This window comes from Hypanus sabinus, chromosome 6 (genome assembly GCF_030144855.1).
Source record: "Hypanus sabinus isolate sHypSab1 chromosome 6, sHypSab1.hap1, whole genome shotgun sequence".
NCBI lineage: Eukaryota > Metazoa > Chordata > Chondrichthyes > Myliobatiformes > Dasyatidae > Hypanus > Hypanus sabinus.
In genome coordinates, this window is record NC_082711.1 from 83,699,920 (window position 1) to 83,724,217 (window position 24,298).

The following is a 24,298-nucleotide window of genomic DNA, read 5'->3' on the forward strand; positions in this document are numbered from 1 at the left end:
AGATGTGCTGGTATTGGAGAGGATCCAGAGGAGGTTTACCAGAATGATCCCAAGCATGAAAGGTGAAAGGATGTGAGATGCATTTTTAATGGCTCTGGGCCTGTACTTACTGGAGTTTGGAAGAACAGGGCGGGGGTGTGTGCGTGTGTGTGCGTGTGCGTGCGTGCGCGCGTGCATGCGTGTCTGTCTGTCTGTACTGGATCTCATTGAAACCTACCAAATATTGAAAGGCCTTGATAGAGTGGACAAGAACAGAATGTTTTCCAATCATAGAAGTCTTGGAGCAAAAGGTACAACTTCAAAATACAAGAGGAGAACAGAGATGAGAGGATGGTGTATCAGTGGAATTCACCATCAGAGACAATTGTGGAGGTCAAGTCATTGGGTATATTTACAGAAGTTGATAGGTTCTTGTTTGTAAGGGTATCAAAGGTTACAGGGAAAACAGCAGTAGAATGGAGTTGAGAAGGAAAATAAATCAGCCGTTTTCGAATGGTGGAGGACCCAATGGTCTGAATAGCCCAATTCTGCTCCTGTCTTATAATCTCTTATCTGCACATTCTAGTCACTCTTTCTCCCATGGCAGAAACCATCATTCCATTCAATATCATTGAATTGATAGGACCTGTTTCGTAAATCATGGAATAATATTTGTAATTTTCTATGTAATACGTACAAATTCTGAATCTTGAGCACAGCCAGGAGTCCACGATAACTATCAAGCACTCAGTTATACTAAACCCATGTTTTACTCTGCCCATAAATACCTTAAGATCCTCAAGATTCTACCCCTCATCTACACACGATGAGCAATTTACAGTTGCCAGTTAATTCCTCAAGTCACAATCTTTTGGGGCATGGAAGGAAGTCAGAGCACAGACATAGTCACAGGGAGAATACACAGAGTTGACACAGACAATACTAGAGGTCTGGATCTTTGTAACCCTTGAGTTAGTACCACCAAGGTTTCAGTTTGATATTTCTTGTACAAGACCACTTTTCGAAATAACTTTTTTCGTTATACTTCAATCTATTAGTTTTCCAGTTTTCTTTACATCCATGTAAAGGTCATTGCTACCATCAGGGAAGAGGCAACGGACACAGTCGACAAATTAGAAATAGCTTCTTGCCCTCTGCCATCATATACTTACTGTAATTTACATTATTATGTATTGCAATGAATTACTGCCATGTAACAAGAAATTTCACGACATAGGCCAATGATATTCAACATGACTGATTCCGAAGTTACCAGGCACTAACTGTTGAGCAGGAGTCACCAAAGCTACAGTCACACAAGAAATGGGTATTCAGCAGTTTTCTTCCTAATGCCTGGTATGTCTTGAAGTTTCAAATCTTATAACAAGTCATGTTTTCTTAAGATGCACTTACCTCATGTTTCCCCATACACCATTTTTGAGTGAGATAGGTACAAGGTGGACATTTCTCTTCACTGTGGCAATTGTGGAACACTGCCAAATGCAAAAAAGGAAACATACATGTAAGGAGTCTGAAGTGTTTTGCACTGTAAAAGACATATCACAATCTAAATTAAAAGAATGTGAATTTACTACAGTAAACTAAGCTTACAACTGTAGAAAAAAATCATGAAAATATGACACTTAACATTTAATTTACAAGATTCTAAGATATAGGAGCAGAATTAGGCCATTGAGTCATTTAGACCATTCAATTATGGTTGATTTATTTTTTTCAACACCATTCTCTGTCTTCCACCTATAACTCTTAACTCACATACCCATCTAGAAACTGTCAATCCCTGCTTGAAATACACCCATGTAGCCTTCTCCTAGAAGCAGGCTGCGTACATCTGTAACTGCTCCCACTTGCTTGTTGGCCAGATGACATATTTCGCAGTGTATCCCCCACAGTGATGAGTTTTATCTTTCAGAGACATTCCTTTACCCTCTTGCTGCATTTGCAACCTTCTTTTGTTTCCTTTTCAGTCTTGACAAAGGTTTCTTGACCTGAAAAATTAACTTTCTTTCCCACAGATGTGGCCTGATCTACAGAGGATTTCCAGCATTGTTTTTATTTCAGATTTCCAACATTTGACATTTTTTTTTGACTTTCACCTACTTAGGACTTAACTCCATCAGATAATAAATGTCTTCTGCACCTACATCAACACTTGTTCATAACTTAATTTTACTGTTCCACATATAGTTTCTCATCTTGCCCCCAATCCTCTGTAGCATTCTTATTAAGAGTGAGTCTAACCTTATCAATTACAACCTCAGCTTTTTAAGATACTATGTGCTGCCACCCAATTCTGGTGTTAACCTTTCCCTGCTTAAATCACTTCAACTTGATTTCTGATCTTCAGCAAAATAAGCATGAATGTGAATGCTGTTTCTGACCACTGATCTGAGAAAATAACTATAATCTTCATTAACGTTTCAGTCTTTAGCCACATCAGTGGATTCATCTTTACACTGCCCTCTTTTGGCTTAAGAATTAACTGCCCAAATACACCAGCATTTCTACAATCTCCCAATAAATCAGAAATTAGTATGATTTAGCAGTGATTTGCAAAAAAAAAACTCGCTATTCCTCCAAGCTGTTTTTCACAGGCTCATCATCCACTGTATTAAAGATACTGCATTTAACCATATAACAATTACAGCACGGAAACAGGCCATCTCGACCCTTCTAGTCCGTGCCAAAAGCTTACTCTCACCTAGTCCCACTGGGCCGCACTCAGCCCATAACCCTCCATTCCTTTCCTGTCCATATACCTATCCAATTTCACTTTAAATGACAATACCAAACCTGCCTCTATCACTTCTACTGGAAGCTCGTTCCACACAGCTACCACTCTCTGAGTAAAGAAATTCCCCCTCGTGTTACCCTTAAACTTTTGCCCCTTAACTCTCAACTCATGTCCTCTTGTTTGAATCTCCCCTACTCTCAATGGAAAAAGCCTATCCACGTCAACTCGATCTATCCTCCTCATAATTTCAAATACCTCTATCAAGTCTCCTCTCAACCTTCTACACTCCAAAGAATAAAGACCTAACTTGTTCAACCTTTCTCTGCAACTTAGGTGCAGAAGGTAACATTCTAGTAAATCTACTCTGTACTCTCTCTATTTTGTTGACATCTTTCCTATAATTCGGTGACCAGAACTGTACACAGTACTCCAAATTCGGCCTTACCAATGCCTTGTACAATTTTAACATTGCATCCCAACTCCTATACTCACTGCTTTGATTTATAAAGGCCAGCATACCAAAAGCTTTCTTCACCACCCTACCACATGAGATTCCACCTTCAGGGAACTATGCACCATTATTCCTAGATCACTCTGTTCTACTGCATTCCTCAATGCCCTACTATTTACCATGTATGTCTTATTTTGATTAGTCCTAGCAAAATGTAGCACCTCACACTTATTAGCATTAAATTCCATCTGCCATCTTCCAGCCCACTCTTCTAACTGGCCTAAATCTCTCTGCAAGCTTTGAAAGCCAGCTTCATTATCCACAATGCCACCTACCTTAGTATCATCTGCATACTTACTAATCCAATTTACCACCCCATCATCCAGATCATTAATGTATATGACAAACAACACTGGACCCAGTACAAATCCCTGAAGCACATCACTAGTCACTGGCCTCCAACCTGACAAACATTTATCCATCACTACTCTCTGGCATCTCCCATCCAGCCACTGCTGAATCCATCTTATTACTTCAATATTAATACCTAACGATTGAGCTTTCCTAACTAAGCTTCCATGCGGAACCTTGTCAAAGGCCTTACTGAAGTCCGTATAGACAACATCCTCTGCTTTACCCACGTCAACTTTCCTCGTAACCGCTTCAAAAAATTCAGTAAGTTTTGTCAAACATGACCTTCCACGCACAAATCCATGTTGACTATTCCTAATCAGACCCTGTCTATCCAGATAATTATATATACCGTCTCCAAGAATACTTTCCATTAATTTACCCACCACTGACGTCAAACTGACAGGCCTATAATTGCTAGGTGTCTTTATTTTCCTTGGAATGAACATAACGTGCTTTTCAATGGAACCCCACAACATTCCAAACACAAACTTGAACTCTGATCTCCGTTATCCCTTGGTAAGTCCTGATTGTTAACCTCCTTGCCTCAGTGTACCTCATTTATAAACTTTTTCACGATTCTGCACTACCTTGTCAAATCTCATGTTCCTGCCTCTACCCTCTCAATTCATGCTTATTTTACATTCACAATGTTCCTTATACCTTTATATATTTTTCAATTGTACAATGTGCTGTTACATTAACAATAACACAATGTTAGTAACTTAATGGACAGCTCGAAGTTATTCTTCCTTACCAGGATGATCACAGTCGTGCTCTCTGGTGCAGGGGTTTTTACACTCAGGAGGTCTGGTGCCACATGGCACTGGAGGATAGATTACTGATGCTCCACAATGACATGTCAGTTCATCAAAACCTAAATAGAAAATATTCAAGTAACTGTGGAAGAAGTACCTGACAAAAGCTTTCAATGTCAAAAGATGGAAACATACACAGTTTAGACATAAAAGAGTAACATGTCTAATGAAAATGAGAGCTGGGTAAGGAAATAAAAGAACTGCCAACAGATTTTTAAAATCTGAGCAACTTGCAGTAGGATTTCCGACCAGCAGAGACAGCATGAAACTATTTAACTTTTAACTACCGAGTTACTCATCCACTTGCTTCTGCAATGGGAAGTTACAGAACAGCTTGGCGGTGGGGTGGGGGGGGTGATGTGGATATTCCAGGTGAGTGGTATGCAGTGGATTTGAAAGCATCTTACCAAGATACTCTAGGTACAGTGGATTACAGTTAATTAGCCCATTGGTTAATTTAGGCAGTTGCTTATTTGAGACAAATAAAGAACAAACACTGATCAAGAAAATATCCAGGATTCCTTTTACCTGGGATGATGTGCCATTTAATTGGGACAGGAGACTGTTGAACAGTTTCTAACTAGCATAGGTCAAGTGCATTTGTGAGGCTGTTAGACACTATACAGTGCTTAAAGCAGACAGTTTTAAAAACAGTGTCAGTTGTGTGTGGGCTTGTATTAAGTTATCCATTTGGGTCAACTAACACATAATTTTCCTTTTTATTTGACTTTAAAAATTAAGACTCCTGTCAAGATGTCACAAAAAGATCTGACGTTAGCCAAAAAAAACTACCCTAGATGTTTGCGCTGATTTTGCTAATTTACAGTTAATCAAAAGGACAAGGCAGCATACTCTGGCTGAATTATTCTGTCAATAACTATTATGAACTAATACAGTTTTATAGTACTGTAAATGTTCTAATTTGTTCTGTATTTCATTTCAAATACATGATTCATTATTCAATTAAACAGTAGCTTGACATTTTTATATCTTTTTAACTATTTCTATGAAACATCAGCTAATTGGACAGCGGCTTAAATGGGCCAAAATGAATTGGTCCTGATTTGTCCCAACTAACCAGAGTCCACTATAGTATTCCTGGTCACAAAAAATAATTTTGTAGAATTTCCCCAAAGACATTAATAGGCTTATCAAGTAAATAGTAAAGCAAACAGTATTTTGGACTTTATTACATAATCACTTGAGAGTGGTTGTGTCTTGGACTAATTTACGTAGAGTCCAGGTGAGACGACATCTGGATTACTGGTTTGGTCTGGTTTCTCCACATAAGGATCTACTTGTGATGAATAGAGTACAGTGAAGTTCACCGGATTGATTTCTAAAATGGCAGGTTTGTAGTACAAGGAGAGACCATACAGCCTTAAGTTTAAAAGAATAGAGGTGAACTCATTATAATACGACACACATTTCTATATTTAACAGTGTGGAGGTAAAGCTGATAGCTCACTTGGTTGGATCTCTAGAATCTGATGTTACAGTCTCAAAATAAGGAATCAATTATTCAGGGAAAGAAATTTCTTTTGCTAGTGGTTGTAAAGTCTAATGAACTCTCTACTTAGGAGACTAGGAGGTCACTCAATAACATAGGTCAACAGACTGTTAGATATCAGGGAATCATGTATAGTGGGGCTAAGATCAAGGAGTGGTCCAAGGAACAGAGTCTACAACCCATTATACACATTATGTTTTCTTATACAAGGCTTCATTTCAGCTGTAGACTTCAGTTTATTCTAAGCATTAGCTTACTTATTTAGTATTATAACTAACCTGAAAAATGGTTGGCCTTGTTTACTCTTAAGAATATTAAGACTTCTACCTCATCAGACAAAGCAACCCAAGGAATATGCTTCTTGATTGATAAATAGTCTTAATTTTACAGTGCAATAGTTTTAAGAACTTACTGAGCAAACAGCAAGTAATTACAAAGATCACAAAATCTTCTGAAGAATTCAGACATCTGTTTTGCAAATTGTGAAAAATTAGACCAGTTTTCACAACGGATAATCTGGTCCCAGTGATCTCAAAGCAATTTGATACCTAAAGCAGGCAGATACTGCAACGATGCAGTTACTTACTCGGGATAGGCATCGGTTTTCTTTGCAGTGCAAGGTCAACTTAAATATTAACCTAATATTATTATATGGCTCATGAATGCCAAAGGTCAAAATGAAACAATCATTTATGACATGCTACATACTACTTTGCCAGCAATTCTGACAGTTTCCACGATGACAAGGCTCTTCACACTTATGCTGTCCACAGTTAAGCTTGCGCCCACAAAGAAGAAGGCACTTGTGTTCGGTGTCCTTGGAAAAAATGAGAATGAAATGAATTATATTACAAATGGTACCACAATTTCTAAACTATTCAAACTAGAGGACATGATTTGAGAGTTAGGGGGCAGAAGTTTAAGGGAAACACGAGGGGGTATTTCTTTACTCAAAGAGTGATAGCTGTGTGGAATGAGCTTCCTGTAGAAGTAGTAGAGGCCAGTTCAGTTGTGTCATTTAAGGTAAAATTGGATAGGTATATGGACAGGAAAGGAGTGGAGGGTTATGGGCTGAGTGCGGGTAGGTGGGACTAGGTGAGATTAAGGGTTCGGCACGGACTAGGAGGGCCAAGATGGCCTGTTTCCGTGCTGTGATTGTTATATGGTTATATATGGTTATTCCAAATACAGAATCTGAAGAATTCAAAGTGATTCGATGGAAACATGCAGGTGTGTTATAATATTCTTTGAAGTAGAAAGAGATCAAAATGTAGGAAGCATTGTAGAGATCCAAGAACAGTAAAGATAGGCAGAGTGAAATAAGTTCTGATAAACTAGTCCAGGAGGAATGAAGGGCACATTTAGTAAAGGTAATTGTATGGTGGCGAACCAGTGGTGCTTCCATGTGCCTCTTTGCCATAAGAGGCGAACTGTTCTAAATTAAAATGTTGCCTTAAATATTTAATTATCAGTCAGTGAGTCTTCCACACATAATTCACAATTCTATTTTAGGAATCATGTAATATTTTACCATTGTGATAAATAAAATCATGGAGCAATGCAAAATATGTTAAATGCAGCAGTGAGCAGGCAGTATTTGGTGGTCATATCACCCTCCTGAGTTGAAAACCACACAAAAAGTCTTTCACATTTTTCTTTATGTACTGTGGAATAAATGAGTGGCCACAGCTTGCCATGCTGTTAATTCCGAATACTGGTCGAATAGCTCCGTTAACATCTGCAATTATGACTGTAATTTTGTCCTATTATAATGGGCAAAGCTTCTGAATTTAATAAGTCACATTTACTGTCCTTTGATTAAAACTGAAAGATGTCCATATATATTTTCGTAAGTTTATTCATCACAATGCAATATTTGTCACTACATTTTGCTTCTGTATTAAACAAATAAAACAAACAATAATGACATCTCCCAGAAGTAGTTCATTCTACTTACTACACAGCAAATCTCATTGCACTTATGGCGGCCACAAGAACGTTTCTTATTGCAGCGCTTGTCACACAAGAACACCAGATCTATTAGACAAGAGAATTTATTCTCAAACATAGGGAGGAGATGGTTTAAAAGTGGATGACACTTAGATCTACAGAATGGATAATATCTTTCCAGTAATACAATTACACATAGGCAGTATAACAGTAACAAAACATATGCAATAATGTCCAAAAATACCATGTTTTGTAGAGATTAATAGCACGACCTTTGCTTAAATAGAACCAATCCTTTCTTACATCTCTGCAAATATGTATAGTTTTGGAATTTAAACAAAACAGAAAATTTTAAATATCTCATTGTTATGCAAGATTTCATGAGTGTTTTTGCTATGGATAATTAAAAAAACAACTGTTTCAAGGATGTGCCATTATAGTAACAGTCTGATCAACTTTTCAAAAGTTCAATTAACGCCACAAATCAGAGCAGTACATCTGGAATGCACTTCAGAAAGGCATTAGCTTTCCACCTTGGATTCTCATGGCAATAACAGCAATTGCAGTTTTCTGTTGACTACAGTGTCATCAGCTACAAAACTGGTTGGCATGAATGCACCTCTAAACTTTAGTAATATTAAAAGGCAATCCCTCAATAACTAACAGATTACATATCATAATAGAAATGTCATGTGTGATGATGGTGTGACTGTAATTTATGTTCCTTTCCATTACTATACTTTGGAGCTAGGCGACAGCAGTTGTGGGCTGGAAAAGGCTAAAAAGTAAATACATCACAGATTCATATTTAACTGCAGTGCATGGAAGTTTGGAGTACCCTTTTCAGTTCTCATTAAATACTTAATATTGACTGGATGATGTGAGCAAAACTTTCAAAATCAGTTCTTGTGCTATAAGAAAACTTCAGCGGTATGGATTGAATGGGACAAAAGTAATTCAATCACTATGAGCACTTTAAGTGAACAATTTCATGGTGGTTCTGGAGAATACTTGCCTCATCTGAAAGTTGGAGTCAAAGTCATGGAGATCTACAGCATGGATACAGGGCTCACCGAATCTGCACCAACCATCAGTCAACCATTTACACTACACTAATTTTCCAATCTCCCCATATTCTCATCAACTCCCCCTATATCCTTATCTACTCCCCGAGACCAATTATCCCATCAACTCGCATACCTCTGGAATGGGGGAGAAAACCTGAGGATCCATTGGAATCTCTCAGGGAGAAATGCCACAAGGTCAGGGCTGAAACTGGGTCTCCGGTGCCATGAGGCAACAACTATAGTAGCTACAATCCTAAGCCACTTATAGTATATATGGGTTTGAGGAAGAGCAACTTAAAATATATAAATGTTGATTCATTTTAAACAAAATGAAGTTTCAAAGATGTATTTGTCAAAATGAAAAATAAACATGGAAGAGAGAATAGCTATTGACATCCTAGTACTTACCTTCCTTAGTGATACTGGCACAAGGAACATCCTATGGAGAAGATGACCAATCATTACACAAGCTGAAGTCTTAAAGGTGACTCAAAATTATTTTTGATTAAACTAAACAGGCCAACTGCCAGATCATAAGCAACTAATATTAAGTTTCTTTGACTGAAACCTTAAACCGAATCCAGAACTCAACAGCAAATTTTTTACTATAATGGTCAGTAATTTCTTTAACTGGTGGCAATTTAATGCTTTCAAGTTTGGAATATGTACTATCTGACATTTAATATATGCTGGTAATTACAATAATTTTGTGACATGTTACAGCTCAGATTGAATCTTCACAAATGTTCTGTAGGTCATCCATCGTAATTATAAAAACAGTATGTAAATTTAACAGTCAATGTCAGAAGTTCATTAGTGCTGATAATGACAAAAATAAATTGGACTTAATATTTTACAAATCTATTTTTTCCACTTACCTTCTTCTTAAATCCACACCGACAACTAATTGTTGAAGTTCCATTACATGATCCACATTCACCTTCATGGCATAGATTGCTACAAGTATGAATGTAATCTAAATTTCAAAAAAAAAACAATATTGATTCTGAACTCGTAGTTTCATTTTCTACTCTAGCAGTTACATAATCACTTGAATAACACAGAAAGGAATCTATTAAACAGACCACTGAAGGAAGTGGTAGCTGTGAAAATATATTCAGGATAAAAAAAAATGGATGATGGATGCTTTCTGATCTCCCAAAGTGAACCTTAGTACAAAGATGCACATGGCTGATGCACCGTATCGAAATTAAAAAGAAAATTAATCTCAGAGGTCAGTCACCAAGCTATATAGCTGTTTGTCTAGAAGCAGACCATCCAATTACATAATTTTGTAGAGTTACTTATTTGCCAATATGCCACAATTACATTCACCAAAAAAGGTGTTGGTGCAAGACTCTTAATGGAATGCATCAGTTTCCAATTTGATCACATTTACTTTGGTGACCACTTCTAAAGAGCATTTGAAATATCTTGCTGTGGCAGATTGCTTCCCTTTGGAAGTCCACATGTGGCTGTCCCATTTTTCTTACGCTCTGGCATCCAAAAAAAATAGCTGGCTTGTTTAAATATTATATGGTAATAGTTTCTACATCAGATTCCAAACCCCAAATGTGATTAAAACATTTGGAAACTAAATCATTCCATGTTCGGCAACCGATTATGTACAAACGTTTGTACTATCACTGTCACTCCATAGCTTTTAACTATTTCCAGACTATTTTGATAGATTATGACAACATTTATTATAATACAATTTCCACTGAACATACCACTACCAAATGCTATGAAGTACAGCAGTACCTTATAGATAAAGAAAGAAAAATTGTTCAGGTTAATGATCTTACACTAAGGGTAATTAGTTTGAAACACTACTTTTGCTTTTCTCTTAATAGTAGGTGCCTGATAAGGCCAAATAAGGCTTTTAAGAATCTTATAGACAATAGACAGTAGGTGCAGGAGTAGGCCATTCGGCCCTTCTAGCCAGCACTGCCATTCAATGTGATCATGGCTGATCATACACAATCAGTACCCCATTCCTGTATTCCCCCTCCATATCCCTTGACCTTGCTATCTATAAGAGCTCTATCTAACTCTCTCTTGAAAGCACCCAGAGACTTGGCCTCCACTGCCTTCTGGGGCAGAGCATTCCACATATCCACCACTCTCTGGGTGAAAAAGTTTTACCTGCATCACTGTTCTAAATGGCCTGCCCCTTATTCTTAAACTCTAGCTCTGGACTCACCCATCAGTGGGAACATGCTTCCTGTCTCCAGCGTGTCCAATCCCTTAATAATCTTATATGTTTCAATCAGATCCCCTCTCATCCTTCTAAATTCCAGTGTATACAAGCCCAGTCGCTCCAATCTTTCAACCTATGACAGTCCCGCCATTCCGGGAATTAACCTTGTGAACCTACGCTGCACTCCCTCAACAGCAAGAACGTCTTTCCTCAAATTTGGAGACCAAAACTGCACACAATACTCCAGGTGGGGTCTCACCAGGGCCCTGTACAGCTGTAGAAGGACCTCTTTACTCCTATACTCAATTCCTCTTGTTATAAAGGCCAGCATGCCATTAGCTTTCTTCACTGCCTGCTGTACCTGCATGCTTGCTTTCATTGACTGATGTACTTATTCTTATCTTATCATTAAATCTTATTACATTTATGAATAAGGGCAGGGCAATTTTAGATGGAATTGTACTCTAAGATTTGGCACTTCATGTACTGGTGATAGCAGTAATTTATTTTACACTAATAAGACCACGAGACATTGGAGCAGAATTAGGCCATTTGGCCCATCGAGTCTGCTCTGCCATTCAATCATGACTGATCCTTTCTTCTCTTCCTCAGCCCCACTCTCTGGTCTTCTCCCCGTAACCTTCTATGCCATGTTCTATCAAGAACCGATCAAGCTCTGCCTTAAATACACTCAATGACCTGGCCTCCACAACTGCCTGTGGTAACAAATTCCACAAATTTACCACCTTCTGGTGAAAGAAATTTCTCCCCATCTGTGTTTTAAATGGATGCTCCTCCATCCTGAGGCTATGCCCTCTTGTCCAAGACTCCTCCATGGGAAACATCCTTTCCACATCTACTCTGTCTAGGCTTTTCAACATTCAAAAGGTTTCAATGTCATCCTCCCTGATTCTTCTAAATTCCAGCAAGTACAGACCTAGAGCTATCAAACATTCCTCGTATGGTAAACCATTCATTCCTGGAATCTTCCTTGTGAACCTCCTCTGAACCATCTCCAATGTAAGCACGTGAGGAGCCCAAAACTGTTCACAATACTCAAGGTGAAGTCTCATCACTACATTGTAGAGCCTCAGCATCACATCCCTGCTCTTGTATTCCAGAGCTCTTCAAAAGAATGTGAATACTGCATTTGCCTTCCTCACCATTGACTCTACTTGCAAGTTAACCTTTAGGGTGTTCTGCACAAGGACTCCTAAGTCCCTCTGGATCTCAGATTCCTGGATTTCCTGCACATTTATTTCTATTACAAACATGCATTTTCCAACATTGTATTTCATTTGCCACTTTCTTGCCTACCTGTTTCCACAACACTTCCAATCAAGAACCTACACCCAACGAGCTGGCCTCCACAGCTGCATGTGGCAACAAATTCCACAAATTCATCACCCTCTGGCTAATGAAATTTCTCTGCATTTGTTTTGAAAGAGCACCCCTCTATCCTGAGGCTGTGCCCCCTTGTCCTAGACTCTCCCACCATGGGAAACATTCTTTCCATATCTACTCTGTCTAGGCCTTTCAACAGCCTTATGAATTCCAGCGAGTACAGACACAGAGCCATCAAACATTCCTCGTATGATAACCCTTTCATTTCTGGAATCATACTTGTGAACCTCCTCCAGACCCTCTCCAATGCCAGCACACATCTTCTAAGACGTGGGGCCCAAAACTATTCATAATACTCAAGGTGAGGCCTCACCAGTGCCTTATAAAGTTTCAGCATCACATCCTTGCTCTTGTATTCTAGACCTCTTGAAATGAATGCTAACATGGCATTTGCCTTCCTCACCAACTCAACCTGCAAGTTAACCAGGGTGTTCTGCACAAGGACTCCTAAGTCCCTCTGGATCTCAGATTCCTGGATTTTCTCTCCATTTGGAAAACAGTTCGCACATTTATTTCTACTATCAAAGTGCATGACCTTGCATTTTCCAACATTGTATTTCATTTGCCACTTTCTTGCCTACCTTTTCCACATTACCTGCCCCTCCACCAATCTTCGTATCATCTGCAAACTTGACAACGAAGCCATCTATTCCATTATCTAAATCATTTATATACAGCATTAAAAGAAGTGGTCCCAACACCGACTCCTATGGAATACCACGAGTCGCTGGCAGCCAACTAGAAAAGGATCCTTTTATTTGTACTCACTGCCTCCTACCAATCAGCTAATGCCCTAACAATGTTAGTAACTTTCCTGTAATACCATGGGCTCTTAACTTAGTAAGCAGCCTCATGTATGGCACCTTGTTTAAGGCCTTCTGAAAGTCCAAATGTACGACATCTACTACAATCCCTTTATCTATCCTACGTGTAATCTCCTCAAAGAATTCCAACAGGTTCTTCTGGCAAGATTTTCCCTTAAGGAAACCATGCCAACCCTGTCCTATCTTGTTCTTTGTCATCAAGTACTCCATAATCTCCTTAACAATTGACTCCAGTATCTTCCCAACCACTGAGGTCAGGCTAACTGGTTTATAATTTCCTTTCTGCTGCCTTCCTTTCTTAAAGAATGGAGTAACATTTGCAATTTTTCAGTCCTCTGGCACAATGCCAGAGTCCAATGATTTTTGAAAGATCATTACTAATGCCTCCATAACCTTGCAGCAGACTGAAAAGCTTGAGCATGCAGATATTAAGGAAGAGGATGTGCTGGAGCTTTGGAAAGCATCAAGTTGGTTAAGTTGCCGGGACTGGATGAGATGTACCCCAGGTTACTGTGGGAGGCGAGGGAGGAGATTGCTGAGCCTCTGGCGATGATCTTTGCATCATCAATGGGGATGGGAGAGGTTCCAGAAGACTGGAGGGTTGCAGAAGTTGTTCCCTTATTCAAGGGAGGGAGTAGATAGCCCAGGAAATTATAGAGCAGTGAGTCTTATTTCAGTGGTTGGTAAGCTGATGGAGGAGAGGCAGGATTTGTGAACATTTGGAGAGTTATAATATGATTAGGAATAGTCAGCATGGCTTTGTCAAGGGCATGTCATGCCTTCCAAGCCTGATTGAATTTTTTGAGGATGTGACTAAACACATTGATCAAGGAAGAGCAGTAGATGAGGTGTAGATGGATTTCAGCAAGGCATCTGATAAGGTACCCCATGCAAGGCTTATTGAGAAAGTAATGAAGCATGGGATCCACAGGGACATTGCTTTGTGGATCCAGAACTGGCTTGCCCACAGAAGGCAAAGAGGGGTTGTAGATGGGTCATATTCTGCATGGAGGTTGGTGACCAGTGGTGTGCCTCAGGGATCTGTCTGGCACCCTTACGCTTTGTGATTTTTATAAATGACCTGGATGAGGAAGTGGAGGGATGGGTTAGTAAGTTTGCTGATGACACAAAGGTTGGGGGTGTTGTGGATAGTGTGGAGGGCTGTCAGAGGTTACAGTGGGACATCAATAGGATGCAAAACTGGGCTGAGAAGTGGCAGATGGGGTTCAACCCAGATAAGTGTGAGATGGTTCATTTTGGTAGGTCAAATACGATGGCAGAATATATTAATGGTAAGACTCTTGGCAGTGTGGAGGTTCAGAGGGATCTTGGGGTCCGAGTCCATAGGACTCTCAAAGCAGCTGCGCAGCTTGACTCTGTGGTTAAAAAGGCATACAGTGCATTGGCCTTCATCAATCATGTAATTCAATTTAGGAGCCAAGAGGTAATGTTGCAGCTATATAGGACCCTGGTCAGACCCCACTTGGAGTACTATACTCAGTTCTGGTCACCTCACTACAGGAAGGATGTGGAAACCATAGAAAGGGTACAGAGGAGATTTACAAGGATGTTGCCTGGATTGGGGAGCATGCCTAATGAAAACAGGTTGAGTGAACTCTGCCTTTTCTCCTTACAGCGACGGAGGATGAGAGGTGACCTGATAGAGGTGTACAAGATGATGAGGGGCATTGATCGTGTGGATAGTCAGAGGCTTTTTCCCAGGGCTGAAACGGCTGCCACAAGAGGGCACAGGTTTAAGGTGCTTGGGAGCAGGTACAGAGGAGATGTCAGGGGTAAGTTTTTTTTTAAAAACGCAGAGAGGAGTGGTGAGTGTGTGCAATGGACTCCCAGCAATGATGGTGGAGGCGGATACGATAGGGTCTGACTTCTGGATAGGTACATGGAGCTTAGAAAAATACAGGGCTATGGGTATCCCTAGCGCCTTTCACAGTGAAGACTATTGCAAAATACAGTTCAGACATAAAACACAGAACTGCCGTGAAAAACATTATTTGAAAGAATAAGAAATTGAGATAGAGTTTGGTAATTTATTGAAAAACTAGTTTGTGTTGTATAGTGTTTCTTTTTGAGGGATCTTCATACAACCAGCATATTCAGGCATCCGGTACCCTCATTCACAATGGTTGTCGGATGGCTGAGACTATACTACACGTATAGCTGTCAATTACAAGGGGTGATTGATAAGTTCGTGGCCTACGGCTGAACTGGTCAATTTTAGAAAACCTAGCACATTTATTTTTCCTATATTTACACACTTAGTCCAGTGGTCGTGGAGCATACTGATCCCTTCTTTGTAGAAGTCGGCGTCTTGGACCTCCAGAAAGTGTCTACAGCAGGGGGGTGATTGATAAGTTTGTGGCCTAAGGTAGAAGGAGATGAGTTATATAGCTCTTGTTGCATGCATGTGCAGTTCAACTCTGAGTGATAATGCAGAAAGTTTGAAGTGAATAACTCATCTCCTTCAGGCCACGAATTTATCAATCACCCCTGCTATGGACCACTTCTACAAACCACTGGACTAAGTGTGTACATGTAGGAGGGGACTATGCTGAAAAATAAATGTGCTAGGTTTTCTAAAATTGGCTCCTACCTTAGGCCATGAACTTATCAATCACCTCTCGTACTTCACCTTGGAAAATGTGAACATGGAAACTTTAGTAACTTTATTCACAATTAAGTAATAACTACTGATGATTAGCATTGAAATCTTACTTTCAAATACTTTTAAAAACTATTTGAAACACAACTCAAAACTCTCCACTCTACTCACCATCAGAACTGCAGGGCAGGGGCTTGCCACATGTCTTCCCACACGATGGTATTGGTTCAGTGCAGTTCTTACGTTCAGGGTAACCAAGCTCTAAAAGTTTGGACAAAGGAGTCTGCCCACAAGGACAACTGTGTACTAGAGTTGGCAAACGTGGACAGTGCTGACATGCAGATGGATGGCACAGTTGGAGACAATTGTGGTTTCCACAGGTAAGCATCCTAAGGGAGGAAACATATCCATATTTTTTTTTAATAAAGTTGAGTGCAATGAATGCAATTAGTTATATTACAAGAATACACAAAGCAGATACTTGCTTCAATACTGATAAATACCATGATGCCACATACAACTATGATCATAGATTAAGACTATGGAAATTTAAATACTTTAATGCATAAGCTGCAAGATTATTGCAGGAATCATGCATTCAAGAAAACCAGAGCAAAAAACTGAATCCTTTACAAAGCTTTAGTTCTAACTATCCTTTCAAATTTAGGTTGGATAACAACATGACGGAACAGATGAAGCAACAGTGGCAGATGGACATTTCATTATTAGAGAATATGTGAGGGTTTAATTGGTATAAAAGCTTTTAAAATTGCATTGAAATGAATGCATCTCAATGGTAATTACAATGATAAGGATGAATGAGAGGTGACCTGATAGAGGTATGTAAGATGAGAGGCACTGATTGTGTGGATAGTCAGAGGCTTTTTCCCAGGGCTGAAATGGCTAACACGAGAGGGCAGAGTTTTAAGCTGCTTGGAAGTAAGTACAGAGGTGTCAAGGGTAAGTTGTTTTGTTTGTTTGCTGTTTTTTTTATATACGCAGAGAGTAGCGAGTGCGTGGAATGGGCTGCCAGCGACGGTTGTGGAGGCAGAAACAATAGGGTCTTTTAAGAGACTCCTGGATAGGTACGCGGAGCTTAGAAAAATAGAAGGCTATGGGTAACCTGAGGTAATTTCTAAGGAAAGGACATGTTCCGCACAGCTTTGTGGGCCGAAAGCCCTGTATTGTGCTGTAGGTTTTCTATGTTTCTAAGTAGCACTGATTGCAGAATTCATAACAGAAAATTCTGCGAACACGCAAGTCATGGACTTTCAATGGAGAGAGAAACAGATATCAATTCAGTTCAAAAACCTTTCATTAATCCTCGAAATCAAAGGAGTTGAAGAAACAGAGAGATGAAGGACGTGTGTGTCAGAGTAGAGGTCAAGAAAAACTGAATGATACAAGTGATGCTGGTGCTAGCTAATAATTAATAAAGGTGAACTGAGGATCTGGCTTGTCAAGGCTTCAGTAAAGAGTCTTGGGCACACCAAAAGTGGAACTATTGTTGATTCTTCTTGAAAAATACAAGGCTCTTTGCTTGTGTTTTCTTTATAAGAATGATTTGCTGTAAATAATTAAATATATTAGTTGACAAAAATGAGAATGAGTAATAAGAGAGTGATCAGAGTGAGAATATACTGTCTTGAACTTGAAGAGGGTAAGAGCAGTCAGAAACATTCTTGTTTTTCGAAGGGAAAACTGGGTTGATGATCAGTTTCCAGCTTCACAGGGAGAGATGACCGACTTGCAGATAACACATTTACTTTGACTCAATGTAGACATTGCTTCAATATGAAACAATATTAATTGATATAAAATTGCATGTGTTTACTTACCTCCCACAAGGCTTCTGACATGAAAAGTAGCCATTGCCATCAAATGATTCTTTATCAGTTCCACAGAGAACTTCTCGAGAAGTAGCTTCACAGTAGCACGCTGGAATGAGAAATGAACAAGGATCTTAACATTTCAAGACATGATATTGCAGATCTTGTTAAATTATACAGTTTATATGTGGCTAAGGAGTTGGTGCAGGAAGGAGAGCATAAGATTTTTGGATCACTGGCCTTGCTTCCAGGGAAGGTAGGGACCTGTAGAGACGGGATGGTTTGCACCAGACCTAGAGGGGGACAAACATCCTAGCGAGAAGGTTTGTTAATGGTGCATGGTGGGGGTTTAAACTAGAGGTGCATGGGGTTGGGAAACAGAGTGCCAGAACAGTTAATGGAGAGGTTGTGGAGGCAGATATTGGTACGAACTCAAGACAGTTAAGAATCAAAAGGTTGAGCATGGTGCAACTAGCGTCCTGACCTGTGTATATTTCAATGTAACAAGTATTTCAGGAAAGGTGGATGATAGTACTGAAGATGAGATAGCTGGTTTACAAACAGAGGTAACGTGTAGTGAGGAGAGGCTGTTGATAGGGCAACATTGCAGCCACCAAAATGAGTTACAACATAAAAGGTAGACAAAATTGAAAAGGATGAATACAGGATTGAAGGTGTTATATTTGAATGCATGCAGTATACTCAATAAGGTAGATGAACTTGTAGCACAGTATGGCATGTATGATGTTGTAGTCACCTCTGAATCATGGATGAAAGAAGATTGTGGCTGGGACCTTAATGTCTAAGAGTATATATTGTATGGAAAGGACAGAGGGGACAGCATTACTTCGCTGATAAAAAAATGAAGTCAAATCATTAGAAAGAGGTGGCATATGGTCAGACGATGTTGAATAGTTTTGGATAGAGTTATGGAACTGTAAGGGTAAAAAGACACTGATATGAGTTGTATACAGACTCCCAAACAGTAGTAAGGACATGGGCTACAAATAACAACACGAGATAGAAAATGCATGCCAAAAGGGCAATGTTACAATAGTCTGGGGGGGGGGGGGGGGGGTTTCAATATGCAGATAGAATGGAAAATCAGGTTAGTGCCGGAATCCAGGAGGGATTCCAGTGTTCTGCTAGATTTCAGAACACCCCAAAGTTCTGAAAGGTGGCTAAAGAGAATGTGGAAGTATTAGTAATGATCTTTCAAAAATCACTAGATTCTGAAATGGTTCCAGAAGTCTGGAAAATTGCAAATGCCATCCCATTCTTCAAGAAGGGAGAGAGGCAAAAGGACAGAAATTATAGGTCAGTTAGTGTGACCTCAGCGGCTGGGTAGATGTTGGTGTCAATTATTAAGGATGAGGTCTCAAGGTATGTGGAGGCACATGATAAAACAGGTCGTTGTCAGCATGGTTTCCTCAAGGAGAAATCTTGCTTGACAAATCAGTTGGAATTCTTTGAAGAAATAACAAGCAGATAGACAAAGAAGAATTGGTTGATGTTGTGTACTTGGATTTTCAGAAGGCCTTTGACAAAGTGCCACACACGAGGCTGCTAAGCAAGCTACAAGCCCATGGTATTACAGGAGATTCTAGCGTGGATAAGGCAATGGTGGATTGGCGGGAAGCAAAGAGTGGAAATAAAGAGAACCTTTTTTTGGTTGGCTGCCAGTGACTAATTGTGTTCCACAGGGGTATGTGTTGGGACCAATTCATTTTATGTTATATATCAATGATTTGGATGATAATTGATGGCTTTGCTGCAAAGTTTACAGACGATCTGAAGATAGGTGGAAGGGCAGGTACTTTTGAGGAAGTAGAGAGGCTACACAAGGACTTAGTTCAGGAGAATGGGCGAAGAAATGGCAGGTAGTGGCAAATCCCATTAATTTCTGCAACAGGAGCTGAAAGTGAGCCATTTATACTTGTACGTAACACGGAATCCTCCTAATTTGGTTTGAATAGTCCTTGCTGCTTTCCCTTCCTGAACAACTCGAAGTCTAAACTCACCTCATCCACTGTTTTTGCCCTAACCTATTTTGCAAGTAACAACATAGAAAAAAATGTTTGTTAGTCATGCATATTTCCCCTTTCACAAATCCATCATGATGTGACCTAACCTAATAATTTTCTAAATGCTCTATAATTTCTTCTTTTATAATAGATTTCAGCAAGTGACATTAGGTTAAGTAGTCTATAGTTTCCAATTTTTTTCCTCCCCTTCCACTTAGAGTGGGGTTACATTTCTAATATTCTAATCTGTGAGAGTTAGATAAAATTAAAAAGAATACATTATTTATAACTTTCTAGAAATCTCTCAAAATTCATTGTATTCTGTTAATCAGAATCAACTTAGAATAATAAGAATTTTTAAGGAGAAACAAGAGTCCTGATGAAGGGATCTTGAAAGGACTTTTTATTCCTTTCCATAGAAGCAGCCTGGCCGGCTGAGCTCTTCCACCATTTTTTGGTGTGTGTTAACAAGAGATTAGAATTGGGAGCAAATACCTGCTGGAAGAAATCAGCAGATTAAGCAGCATCTGTGGGGCAGGGAAAGGATGTTTCAGGACAAAACCCTGCATCGGTGAAGGAGGAAAGTGATTAAACAAAGGTCAGAGGTGAAAAGCTTAACTTGCATCCTATTCATCTAGATCAATTCATTACGAGGGTAGTACAAGATAAATCAATGACATAACACAAAATAAAGTGCCACAGCTACAGCACAAGTGCAGTGTAGGCAGATAATAAGGTGCAAGATTATAACAAGGTAGATTGTGAGGTCAAGAGTCCATTTATTTTGCTAGGGAACCATTCAATAGTCTCCAAACATCAGGGTGTCCTGCAGCCCGTTGGTACTTTTTCAGCTTTCTGTCTGATGGGAGAGGAAGAAGACAATGTCGGGGATGGGTGGGGTATTTGATTATGCTGCCTGCTTTATCGAGGCAGAAAGGAAAGACAAGGTACAAGACTGATTACTGTGATGTGCTGAGCTACGTCCACAGCTCTCTGCAGTTTCTTGCGGTCACAGGCAGAGCAGCTGCCATGCCAAGCTGTGATGCATCCAAAAAGGATCAGATGAGATAGTGGGGGAGAGCTGGCAGGTGACATGTGTACTAAATCTAAATCTGTGAAGATAGTTGGCATGCAGAACTCTGACCAAGTTCCCTATTGCAATGGAGCACTCCTAAACAACAGCTTTAAAGTTAGCTTATGAAAACCTACTATGCAGTCAACTGATGATTATGGCAGCGACAAGGACTGGGACTACCTACCTTGCTGAACTATAAATGGACATTGCTGGCACTTTCCTGAATGGCATACTTGGACACATGTATGCTTTCCACAATTCAGGAAATTTTCACATATGTTTTTGCACTGAATATTTCCAGGTTGACCACAACGAACTGACTGACTGTTGGAAAAAGAAAAATACAATTCCTCATCAAGATTCAAGAATTTATTTTCCAAAACAAAATAGACATAAGGGAGAATCAGCACATTATGAATTAATAATTGTCTTTTTTTTAAACTAAACATTTCAATGTTACTTTAACAAAATCAGCAAAACACCACTAACACAATACCAGGTACTATGATAATAATGGAGAATTAAGTTCTACTAGTTTGTTAATTTCTATATCAATTAAGAAGATTGATTTGGGGAAAACATATTTAACTTAAAATTTGGTTCAAAGATAGAAAGCACAAAACTTTATTACTGGACAAATTTGAATTATTTTTTGCCTTCAGGTGATGTGTCTATATAGTAAATCTAAATCTGTAACCGTCAACATGCCGAATAAGCTTTAATTCCCAAAAACGGCTTTATTAAGCATTGCTTTACATGCTTAAGCACAATAAACAATGGCTATTGGAAAAGGCATCAGTCAGTAGTGAATACCCTCTGAGATATACCAACTTGGCATGAAGGCCAGGCAGGTACTTTAGCAATGAAGTCTGTGAAGGCTCTGGCACAACACAACAATCTTTATTAGGAAGATCATGACTGAAAGCTAGAGGACTGCAATTTTTACATCCCATTTACAAAAAATACAGTAACAGGCTCCGCAGTGGAGAAGTGCGGAGACAAATATCTCCTGAGACAAATATCAGGTATAAAATTAACCAGCATTTCTAAAGGTTTAAAAGACAACATGGATTTGAAATAAACAAGTACAGTTTTTATTCTTAACTCGGTTCTTTGATGGGGTACCAAGAAGGGCTGATGAAGACAATGTGGTTGAAGTTGCAAACAGAATTTAATGAAGTGCCAAACAAACAAACCTCACAAAATTTGGATTTTAAATGAAGCTGGTAGCACTGGTGCAACAATGGCTGAAGAAAGCAAGGTTCTCAGTTCAAAATAAATTTACTATCCAAAGTACAAAAACTACGCTGAAGTTCATTTCTTGCAGGCATTCACAGTAAATAGAAAGATGATAGAATCACTGAAAAACCACAAAACAGGACAATATGTAAAAGACAACAAACTGTACAAAAACAAAGAGGAAAAAAAAAGCATTAAACGCCGAGAGCATGAGATGTAAAGAGTCCTTAAAACTGAGTCCGTAAGTTGGGGAATCACAAACAAGAGAAAATCTGCAGATGCTGGAAATCTGAGCAACACACACAAAATGCTGGAGGAAGTCAGCAGGCCAGGCAGCATCTACAGAAAAAAGTACAGTTGGGGTTTTGGCCCAGAACATCGATGTTTTTTTTTCCCAGATGTTGCCTGGTCCATTGAGTTCCTCCAGCATTTTGTGTGTGTTGCTGCCTAGGTTGTGGAATTAGTTCAGTGTTGAGATGAGTGAAGTTATCCCCTCTGGTTTAAGCACCTGATGACCGAGGGGAATAACTGCTCCTGAATCTGGTGGTGAAGGTCCTGATGAGCATGTACTTCCTTCCTGAAGGCAACAGTGAGAAGAGAGCGTGACCTGGGTGTTAAGGGCATTGATGATGGATTCTGCTTTCCTGGGACAGTGCTCTTTTTTAATGTGCTCATTGGTGGGAAGGGCTTTACCTGTGATGGACTGGGATGATTCCACACTTTTTTGTAGTTTTTATTCCCCCATTCAAGAGTTTGGTTTTTCCATAACAGGCCATGATGCAACCAGTCAATATATTCTCCACCAGGCCATCTATAGAAGCTTTAGATGACATGCTGAATCTGCACACAAGAATGCAGAGGCACTGCCACGCCTTCTTTGTAATAGCAGTTATTTACAGGATCCAGGACACTTCTTGTGAAATGATAACGCCAAGGAATTGAAAGTTGCTAATCCTCTCCACCTCTAATCCCCTGATGAGGACTGGCTCATGGACCTCTGGTCTCCTCCTCTTGTAGCCAATAATCAGCTCTTTGTTTTTGCTGATTTTGAGTGAGACGTTGTTGTTGTGGCACCATTCAGCCACATTCTCAATTTCCCTCCTATATGCTGATTTGTCACTACTTTAATTTGGTCCACAACAGTGATATTGTCAGCAAACTTGAATATGGCATTGGAGCTGTACTTACCCTTGAAGTCGTAAATATAAGGCAAGTACAGTAGGGGGCAAAGTGCATAGCCTTGTATTGTGCTGATGGAGGAGATGTTGCCAATCCAAACTGACTGGGGTCCAGTTGCACAAGGAGGTAGTGAGGTCTAGGCCTTGGACTTATTTTTGATGGACTGATAGTATTGAATTGAGAGCTATAGTCAATGAAGAACATCCAGATGTTAGCATCTTCACTGTACAGATGTCCCAGAACTGAGTGACGATTCACTGAAATGGCATCTGATATAGTTCAGCAGAATACATGACAACTACTTTTAATCGGGAGAAGATGAAGGTCATTTTTCCTACGGAATATTAGGATCAGAGGGATTTAAGATATTCTGATTTTTTTCCTTGGATAGAACAGATACTACAAAGTGTGCCTATGATTTGAAGCTGCATATAGATACAAAGTATTTATACCAAATTTTATAAAACAGATTGGCTTCACAGAACTGTATTCAAATCTGGGTACCACACTTAAGAGATCTGCTTCACTATCATGCAAAGGATACAGATGAGATTGGGTAGGGATTGATGGGTAGGCAGTGGTTGGATAATCAGGTTTTTGTTTGAATTATACAGCATTGAGAGAATATTTGGTCCTAGGATTCAAAATAGTGAAATGAAGGAAAATAACTGCCAGAGACAAGAAGACCATAACTCCAGTTTGCACATCTGCTTTTATTTTTGCTTTGGACACAAATTCAACTTGGTTGGCAAACGGATCAGAAGTGCCAGAATGAAAGATATCTGGAACATTTGATGTTCAAATCAATTCAACATGCCATCAGAAAAGAAGAAACAGATACATTTTATCCAAACAGTTCCCCCACCCTCAACAGCAATTTATGAAGCAAGAGCAAGGGAATAAAATGATCACAGCCATATCAAAGTCCAAACAAAGTCCTAGCACCAACTTCACCATGCT

General features: G+C 39.5%; 1 protein-coding gene across 1 annotated transcript in view; it reads right to left on the reverse strand.

Moving 5' to 3' along the window:
- The window catches only part of nfx1 (nuclear transcription factor, X-box binding 1), a 73,370-nt gene that overhangs the window by 26,653 nt on the left and 22,419 nt on the right, over positions 1 to 24,298 (reverse strand). The window contains exons 7-15 of the mRNA XM_059972538.1: positions 21,105 to 21,244; positions 17,831 to 17,930; positions 16,164 to 16,381; positions 9,820 to 9,917; positions 9,350 to 9,380; positions 7,882 to 7,961; positions 6,633 to 6,741; positions 4,354 to 4,473; positions 1,393 to 1,472 (exon numbers count right to left, since the gene is read on the reverse strand). Of these exons, the coding sequence (XP_059828521.1) occupies positions 1,393 to 1,472; positions 4,354 to 4,473; positions 6,633 to 6,741; positions 7,882 to 7,961; positions 9,350 to 9,380; positions 9,820 to 9,917; positions 16,164 to 16,381; positions 17,831 to 17,930; positions 21,105 to 21,244 (976 nt within the window). The remainder of the gene's footprint in view (positions 1 to 1,392; positions 1,473 to 4,353; positions 4,474 to 6,632; positions 6,742 to 7,881; positions 7,962 to 9,349; positions 9,381 to 9,819; positions 9,918 to 16,163; positions 16,382 to 17,830; positions 17,931 to 21,104; positions 21,245 to 24,298) is intronic.